Raw genomic sequence first — 9,489 nt, 5'->3', positions numbered from 1 at the left:
TGGTACTACCACACAGTCCCCGGACACCCAGGACCCTCATGCATCGACCCGAGACACCCATGCCGCCAACAGCGAAACCCTCGGGGAACTTTGGGGGTGTAGCCGCGTTCCTGAAACGGATACGTAACTATTTCTTTGGTCCGCCGAAACCTGCGCCAACCTGCCAGCAGCTTCTGCAATCCCTTGCGAAACCACCTACTGAATGCATGCGGCCCATACCTGTCACGGTGACGCAACCAACGCAAAATATGATTTCCAAACGCAAGTCCTCTAGATGTCTGATTATTCCTCAAACAAGACTGGGGCACGGAAGTACAAGTATCGTGATTGAGGAAGTCCCTACTCTGACCGAGGAAGAAAACGAGCAAGATAACGATGAATAATCAACAAAGATGAATAAATTTCGACATATCCAATAAAAATACCTCGTCTCACATCAATTCTTTGACAAATTGTTGCAGAATTGTGTTTGTATCCATCGTAAAACTTGCGTTTCCGTAGAAGTCATCAATGCCTCCTACCGCATTCAATTTGTCATTGCAAATTAGAAAGTCCCACCAACGACTTTCGAACGAAACCTATCCATAACCAAACGGAGTGTAACTAATGTGTGGTTTGCACCCATTCTTCCCAAACGCCATTCAAAACTGCAAAGTGTCATCGCAGTGCACTTGCATTGCAATAAATCGAAGTGGAAGAGCTAATATCCAACCACAATGTAACCTCAGGCTATTCATTGCTTGTAGAAAGTGGCTCGCCTCGAGTGCGAGTTTTCTTTCTCGGCGGCGCAGTTTTTCCCGGGCGCATTAGTAACGCTGACCGAATGTAAATACAGAAGTCAAACGGTGGCACTGCCGGACTGCTCGTATTTATAGGTAAATTGGAAGCGTTGCTAATTTTGTGGCCGGCCCGGCTGGGTATCGGCTTGTTGCTCTTTTCTTTCAAACGGTTCGCAAATGTCGAAATGCGGCCGGCGGTGATTTATGGCCGCGGCCGCGTTTTTGTGGTGCGCACTTCGATGGAAAAAATGACCGCAGTCAGCAGCTACCTTTGGCACGACTTAAGTGGAAAAACAACGTGTTCGACGCGCTTCGACGGAAATTGCGGTGGTGAGGATTATTAACAAATTAAAAACAAAGTTGCCAAACATAGAAAACAATGTATTTAGGTGTAGTATAAGCGCAAGGAAAAGATGCTTGGCATATTCATAACTTTTGGGTGGCGCGAATCGAGAGAGAATGGTCTTAATAAGACAACAAAAGAACGCAGGCAGTGAATGTGAAATGCACGAGCGATTATCGAAGAATCCGAAGACAAAACACTTTATCATACTTAACATTCTTTTTCCGCGGTTGGCTCAGATGGCGAGCCAGCGAGCGCGGAGGAAGCAAATGAGTTAGTGAGCTGTCAATCAGCGCGCGCTCGATTTCCCAGGGGCGCCGCGAGCGCTCCAGAACCCACGAGCCCGACGATAATTTGCCTATTTGGACGTCCGTTTAACATGATTTACTCTCGCGCGCGCGATCAGCGAAGAAGGGTAGAAATTCCACGCTCCCGCGCCCGCGTGTGATTTACAATCGCGGGGCGAATTCAAACAATTACGTCTCGAAATCGTCAGAAGCATCAATCATCGAAACTCCTGCATTCGTCCGCCGGAGCAATTTCGGGACAATTAGCCGCGTTGTTCCCCGTTCGTGTGCGTTATGATGCGCCCCGGACGAAATTGGGGTACCACTCGTCGGCGAAATTACATTTAATTGTCTGCGGCGATCGAGAGATAGACACATAAATTCGCCCGAATACGTTTTCAGCTTCGAATGCACTTTTGATTGCACATAATCGTTGCGGATAATTGTTTCGCGGCGCACTGGCTGGGAAATATGTTTGATTTACACCTGTCAAACGTCGGGCGCAGTGCACACGAAGGCGCATTTGATTGATTGAAAAGTGCAGATCGAAGGCTTCTTTGCGCCTTCGCTACGCATCCGCAGTGTTTTTCTTCGGGCTTTTAATTGCTTTAATCGCTTCCATTCAAAGAAACACAACGAGCTGAGCGCCCGTAATAAATCCTCGAATGATGCTGTAATTGCCGGTTTTGATTTGTGCTCGGCTTCATTCAGAAATGGCGATTTCACACCAACTTGTTCAAAACCTCAAGTGATGTTTATTTCCAAGCGGAAGCGATTCAGACGCTGCTTCAACATCTCGCAAACAAAGGATGAGAAGAAAAACAAAAACAAACAAAATCATTTTTAACTTAAAAACAAATTCTTTTAATCAAGTCTATCTACAAATTTACAGAAAATCCCCAAAAATAATTCGTTTAACATCGTTTTGCGGTTCACTCAATACAAATTCGTGGATATATCTTTGACATTAAAAGGTAACTAAATTATGTTTTCAGTCTTCAACCATAAACTTTAAAGTAATATACTTGTAACTAAATTTTAAATATACAAAAAAAAAAATAATAAAGAAAACTTAAAAATAAACAACCATAACGCAGCAATGCTAATTCTCTCTCATTGTGTGTAGTGTTTTGGATTTCGTGTTGATTTTTGAGGTAATCATTAATTCTTTGGTTACACATAATACCTATTCGTGTGCCTGCCGAGCGCGATTACATTTCGCATGGCAACTTCAAGCAATAATCGTCGATTATAAACTAAGCACGATTGCGTTACATAAATAAAAATTACATTTTTTTTATAAAGACATTGTTCCTCTGGAAATTACTTTCTTCTCCTCAAGAAAAAAAATCAACGCCGAGATTTACTTGAAGTTGTAAGTGCGCAGAAATGAATCGCTCCAGCCAATTCGACTCTACTAAAACTGTTTATCGCTTCATGATGTCCTCGATGCTGAAGCCCAGCGGCTTCTTCTTCTGCTGCACGGAGCTGGTGGTCTCCGGCATGGTGGTGATCTCCTGCTCGTCGTCGTGATCATCTACATTGATCTCCTCCTGATCATCGGCGTCATCGACCTCACGCTCTGTTTTCCGGGTGCTGAGGTCAAGCCCAAAGCGGGTGGAATCCGCGGTTTGCAGGAGATCGGGTGTCTCCTTCGCGGCATGCACGAGCACCTCGTGTGTTTTGAGATCGCCATAGGAGGAGAACATCTGCGCGCATGCGGTGCACTCCCATGTGCGCTCGCTGTGTGTGAGCATGTGTGTCTTCAGGTTGGAGCGCTGATTGAAGGACCGCGAGCAGACTGGGCATTTATGCGGAGATTCCTCCATGTGGAGGATCTTGTGCACCGCAAGGGTGCGCGACTGGCAGAAACCCTTGCCGCATTCGGTGCACTTGAAGGGCTTTTCCTTGCTGTGGATGTACCTGCAAACAAACAAATATTTCATTAGCCCCAAAGTAAATTGACGGTTTGACGCCTGACATTGATTTTGGTGTTGGTTGTGTAAACGTGTGAGTGTAAATATTGAACAATGAATGTGAAAGTGACGATTGTGTGATGAAGCATGCATTAAACTTCCTTTGTGACTATTGTATCCATCATGCATTAAACTTTCAAGTATACCAAACCAAAGCAAACATTGCAACAGTGTGTAGGAATGCGTGTAGAAGTATTTTAAAATGATATGTACCTATGGTCTCTCAAATGGTCCTGCCGCCGGAATGCCTTGCCGCAAATGTCGCAGGAGTATGGTCGCTCATCAGTGTGGGTGCGCTCGTGGATGAGCAAATTGTAACTCTTCGTGAACTGCCGGTTGCAGTACTTGCAGATGAACTGCTTCTTGGGGCGCGCGCTGCCGCCAGTCATTTTGAGGGGTGCAGGTGGGCGGCCCGGGGTGCGCACGTCGGCGGCATGATGATGATGGTGGTGGTGCTGTTGTTGCTGCTGCTGCTGCAGGCGCGCATGATACAGCGCTGCGTTGCGCAGCCATTGGTTCATGAAGAGCGCATTGTACGGGGACATCGATCCGAAGCCGGCGTATTCCTGCGCGTGGGGCGGCGCGTATGGATGGTAATGCTGCGGGTGGTGCGGTTGCTGCACGGGGTGCGCGGCGTGGTGGTAGAAGGCGGCCGGTGCCGCAGGAGGCGGACTATAAGTGGGCGTGTGCGGGGGCGTCAGCAGGGGGGATGTGCTATCCGCTTCCTGCTTAATTTCGCCTGCGGGTGGCGCCATTAGCGGCTGTACAAATCTGTACACTGCAAAAATAATTTACGCACGTTAAAGAAGAACAATTTAAACTAACGCAGAATAAAAATATAAAAATGTAAGCATCTAGAAAAACGGTAAACATTGTTGATATTGAAACAGTTGCAAGTGCGCATCTCGCGGATTCAAATCGAAGGATATCAACGAAATAAAAACAAAAACGGCAACAAAATCGAAATCAATTTTTACCTTGTTGTTTCGACTGCGGAGACTCGTTCCCGATAGCGGAATCATTCACATTGACGTTCATCTCGAAATCTTTGCTCTTGTACTCGTTGTATTCTTTAAAATCTCCGTACTCGATGGACATGGTACACCAGGGGTTCACTACTCTTGATGATCACTGATGATTTGCGCAAGCGATAGAAAAAAAGTTTGTATCAGCGCTATCTCTGAGGCTGTTTGCAACCGATCGGTGCGAACGTCCGACGGTAACTGATTTCGTCGTCAGGCGTGCGGCGAGAGGTCTAGTCCGTGCAACGGATCCGCCGCACGGGCTGCCAGAGTAGCTGGTAGGCTGGTAGGTAGGCGCGCGCGCGATTCACGGGTGGGGGCAGCTGAACGCAGCAGAAGAGTAGCCGCGACCCCGGGCTGCCGCACGGTAAACCCCGTCACCCGTGCGCGCCGCCGTACGCCGCCAAGCGCAGGTACGTCCCGATTGGCCAACGCGTACCAACGCGAGCGAACGGAGGCGCAAGCCGCGCGATATCCGCTACCCGCGACGTGCCGACAATGTGCTGCGATACGCTTTTCATCCCCTTCGTTTTTTTAAACCTCGACGCCGCACCACCCCTTTCGTTCTTCGCTTGCGGCATTGAGTCGTGATTGCAGCCCGATCCAATGCGATTACGGCAAATTAGATTCAAAACGACAAAGCATCCTTCATTTCACCAACTTGCTGGTATTGTATGTAACTAAATGAACAAAAACGAAGCAAAATTCGTTCACGTTGCTCAGCCCCTGGATGAGAAGATCTTTTCGTTAAATTTACGATGTTTGCTTCGTTTATCGAACGATCGGTCCCGCACGGTTTGTGACTAATTGGAAAATTGGAAGTCATCGCCGTCGATCGTAATACGCACGTCCGCAGCGCTCACTTCTGGCCTATTTCCGTGCGCCGAACGATGTTTGCACACTTTATTGGACATCATCGCAGGGAATCGTTGATCCGGCGAGCTGATAGACACGGCCCGGCTGCGCGCTGACAGTAAACAATAAAACCTTACTACTTAATTAATTTTTCCCCAACAGGGCGCACAACTAGTGCCCAAACACGGGTCATTCATCATGATGTTGTTACTGCAGTGCACCGCTACGCCGATAATATGAAACAACGCATTGTTTGAACGCAGTGACGAATTCTGATGACGAATGTGTTCCGAAGGCACGCGCGGGCCAGATGAAACGCGCACCGCGGCGGCTTTCAACGCGGATTATTTTACACATCCGGAGAAAATATGAAGTAATTCCCGAGCAATTTGATGTGTTTGCGCTGTGCGGCGAGGAGGAGAGCAATTTGTCGATGCACGGCGCGCATGTTGTTGAAGCTGAGAGACAAAGGACAGGTGTGGCGAGGGCTTCTTGTTCTTCTTCTTCATGAATAATGCAGGCGTTATCGATACACGCCGCGTGCGCGCGCCCGAAAATCCAAAAACATGCAAGGTGCAAACCGATGTGCCAGCGCACGTCTTCCACAAACCCATAGACACATTTCGCTCGCGGATATCTATCTCGGCCAGGTTGTTGTTTTGGGTGCCTTTCTTCGATTTCGCTGCCAGTTTGAAATTTGGCTCGTGCTCCCTGGCTGCGTCGCCATCGGCTCGGTTTTGTTTTATGGGCGCAAGGGCGCGACGAGCAGCGTGATTATCTCCTACGCACTCGGCACCTGTATGCCCTTCAGGTGAACACTCTTCGTTTCGTTTCCAGCCGACTGCTTGAATGTTGCATGTTGCAATTACATGTAGGCGGCCTGCGTACGTTTGCTTTGCTCATAAAAATTCGAAAAAATACCGAAAGACTCGTAAAGCAGCCAACGGCACCCTGCCCAACAGTTAGTTACCTCTTTACAGCCCTTTTTTTATGTCGATGATTTCGTGATTTTCTTGATTTTCCAAAATTCACCAGCGCCTTTTTACAGTTTACCGATTTTTATGTGCGCATTTTTATGCGATGTAAAGGCTACTTACGCCCGTAAGGGTGCACAAGGGTTGTCGTGCGTTTTATTGCATTTTTAGTATACGGACGTATTGAGTTTAAGGGTTGCCGCGGCGCGCTGGATCAACGCTTTTATTACGTTGCATAAAACGTACACTTTTTAGCGTTTCCGTTAAGGTAAGCGCAAAAAACTTTAAAAAAAAAACAGTTTTCATGTAGAAATTCATGCATAAAATACCTACCGAAAAACGAAGAAACAGAAGCATGGGTAACGGTGCCATAAGTGCACACATAAATTAGACGCAGAAAAACAGAAAAGGCGTCACCAGCCATCGATTTAATTCGAACCAAATGTGTGCCAGTTTTCAACATCACTGGCGTAATCTTTAAAGCTTTAATTGTAAGCCATTATATTGCTACCTAAATCTCGCAATAAACTTGTGAAAAAGCCGCGACACATTACCGAGCAATTATATCAGCGTTTCGGGAAAAATGCACACACGAATTTACGATGAGTAGGTAGGTGAGCACGGATCTTGCCGACAAACATGTCACACCGCTAATAACGCGCCCGCGCGACTCATAAAGATAAAAACAATAATAACGCGTTTTAATAAAACCGACAATAAACTCGTCATCCGCATCATCCGTGTCACTCTGGTGTCGCGATTGTGCGGAAAACGATGCGCCCAATTTGCTCCACTTCGGAGGGATTCGATTCCCAAGGTCTTCGGTCGCGTGCATTCGACATTTGGACACACAACAAAAGTCGTCCTTGTGCCTTATGCCGTCGACGAACAATTTGCTACGAGCAGTCGTATAACTATATAATAATAACTATAACTGAGTATAAACATGTAAACATGTAAATGGTGAAAGGAAAGCATGAAAGAGGCAATGAAAGCGCTTCTTCGGCAAGAAAAGTAAGAGTAATAAAAATAAAAGTCGAGCCTAAACCTTGCGCGTGCATAATTGTGGGCCAAGGACGGCGGCCCTACGCCAACGCTGGGCAGGCACACGACCGAATTGCTGCGCATTGTCCCTACTGTATCGCAGAAACTAAGCGTACGGAGAGTTGAGAAAATCGCCGGGAAAAGAATTGCGCTGACGTCGTGATCGCGCGGCGTGGTGTTTTGATCGCGTTTGTCGCATTGCCGATATTGTCGCAAGCGATCAACATCAAACGCGCCGCCCGTTATCAGCCATCATCGGAGTGGCAGGGTGCGTCTAAAGTAGCCGGCGCGATAAGCGCCGACTACAAAAGCGGTGCGCGATGGCAGCGCGGCGAGGAATTGTCACGGCCGGCCTTATTTGCATGCGCGTTAAATAAATAAAGTTGTACAAACAGAAATCATAAATACTGGTTATTATGTTTGTGCAGGTTTGGCGTTGACGGCGCGGAACGCGGAACGCCTGCCCGATCGACGAATTATGCGCTCCCGCACATTGGGAATGCGTCCGCCTCGTGCGAAATTCGGAAAAAAACACGCATCCCATGAACCGTTAAAACATCTCCAAAGTGCTGATAACGCGTGAAAAGCACGTTTGTGTGCAGCAACTGCAGCAGCGATGAAAAAGGCTAGCCATGTGGCGCGCTGCTTTTGCTTTCTCCATGCGTTTTCTGGCTGTCGAACTGAAACCACACACACACTTGAAACTTATCACATCGTTAGCGCCAACGCTGCATATCTGGTGCGCGCTTTATCGTGATCTTTAATAATCGCGTATTAACGCTTTTAACATTTTTCAAGTAGTTCTCGCCACTTTTTAACCCGCTGCGCGGCGAAGATACGCAGACAGACAGTTAAATTTTCATCGGGCACTTGAGACTCGGGCCCGATTTCATGTGAAACCCATTTCTCTACATTTCTAGTGCGCACGATGGATGGAGGAAAAAAAAATGCCCAGAGTGCTCTTCGAGCCTCGGGTGGATTGTAACTTATAACTTGAAATCTGTGGAAATGTTTTTCGAATATTGTTCGTTTTTCAGAACCGGCGTGCGTTAAAATAGCAAACGTGTAAACAAATTAAGGCAGTGAATGCCGTTCGATCATATTGTTGATGTTGTCAACAATTTGACGCACAAAACTCGGGCCGGAATTGTATACGAAGAGTCGGGGTACCATGCTCGGGCATAATGCACCGTAACGAATGCGCCCTCGGAGACTTACATTTTATGGCCCTGAACCAAATAGCTGGCACGCTAGAACGAGAACGAAATTGAACTGTTTGACTCGACTGACCTTCCTTACGAATGGTTAAGACAATTTCTTTATCACTGATATATTTTAACTTAAGTTAGAGAAACATTTGAGAAAGTTTTGAATTGTATGGAGAATAGGAAATTGTAAGAACAATGAGGATGTGCGCATCCGAAAGGCGATTTGCGGGAAATTCAGAATTCTCGTGTTAAGCTGCGCAGCGAGTTTAATCCGGCGCAGTGAAAACGGTAGCTGCTGGATTAAATCGACAGGTTGTACAATTGCATAGGAACAAGCAGACAATGTGATTCGTGTGAATTAACAGCCACCAGCGGGTATTTCCGTCAACCTGCTTAGAATTTCCACGCCTAAGAATGTTCAACACAGGCGCGTGTATTGTGTGCACGAAACGAATTCGAGATTTAGCTTTGATTCTTCACACTTCACGTTCGACGCCTGTCATGGTGTGCTGCCATGTCACCACTACTGTCAATAAACAATGTACGTTATTGGGTCTGAAACGAAAACACATGAAACACCACGAAATCGTTTTGTTTGTTTTCGTGATGCTGGGCTGAATTTTTGTTGAAAGGAGCAGAAAATCAATACGTCGCCGGCGGTCGGCAGCCATTTTCCGCGCGCGCGACGGCCGCCTCCCGGCTGGCGCGATGATACGATGCAAATTGAATTTCGCGTTCGCATTCGCCGGGCGGAGATCAAAGCCGGCGCAAACATGACTTTTTAACGCGCACACGCCGTGATTTGCATGCAATCGCTGTGGCGGCTCAAAGCAACCGTAACGATGTTAAGCGAGTTAATTGTAATCGCTCGCAAAGGGTGCCCGTGCATGAAACGCAATCGTGCCACTCTTAAGAGGGTAGATGCGAGGGTAGATTAGCCTTGGCGCATCATCACGTGCGTTCCGACCGTTTTCGAAACGTGACAGATTGCGATGCAAATT

The 9,489-nt window shown here is 47.2% G+C and overlaps 1 protein-coding gene across 1 annotated transcript; it reads right to left on the bottom strand.

The window, feature by feature from the left end:
• Positions 1-2,249: 2,249 nt before the first annotated feature.
• On the bottom strand, positions 2,250-4,618 carry LOC135803995 (protein odd-skipped). Its single transcript, XM_065317751.1, has 3 exons — positions 4,363-4,618; positions 3,599-4,163; positions 2,250-3,332 (listed from the first exon to the last, which is right to left on the bottom strand). The coding sequence occupies exons 1-3, from the start codon at positions 4,481-4,483 to the stop codon at positions 2,837-2,839; spliced, it is 1,182 nt and encodes a 393-aa protein (XP_065173823.1). The 5' UTR covers positions 4,484-4,618; the 3' UTR covers positions 2,250-2,836.
• Positions 4,619-9,489: the final 4,871 nt, after the last annotated feature.

This window comes from Atheta coriaria, unplaced genomic scaffold, assembly GCF_025399875.1.
Source record: "Atheta coriaria isolate IRGN ID8LTWV9N9 unplaced genomic scaffold, Caltech_Dcor_3.1 hic_scaffold_1_pilon, whole genome shotgun sequence".
In the NCBI taxonomy this organism is placed as follows: domain Eukaryota; kingdom Metazoa; phylum Arthropoda; class Insecta; order Coleoptera; family Staphylinidae; genus Dalotia; species Dalotia coriaria.
The sequence above is the reverse complement of the archived record's forward strand: the minus strand, read 5'-3'. Positions and strand labels throughout refer to the sequence as shown.

Coding starts and splice junctions, on each gene's coding strand:
- LOC135803995 (XM_065317751.1), bottom strand. CDS start 4,483: ATGTCCATCGAGTACGGAGATTTTAAAGAATACAACGAGTACAAGAGC. Junction 4,164..4,362: donor TCCGCAGTCGAAACAACAAG/GTAAAAATTGAT, acceptor TTATTTTTGCAG/TGTACAGATTTGTACAGCCG. Junction 3,333..3,598: donor GACCATTTGAGAGACCATAG/GTACATATCATT, acceptor GTTTGTTTGCAG/GTACATCCACAGCAAGGAAA.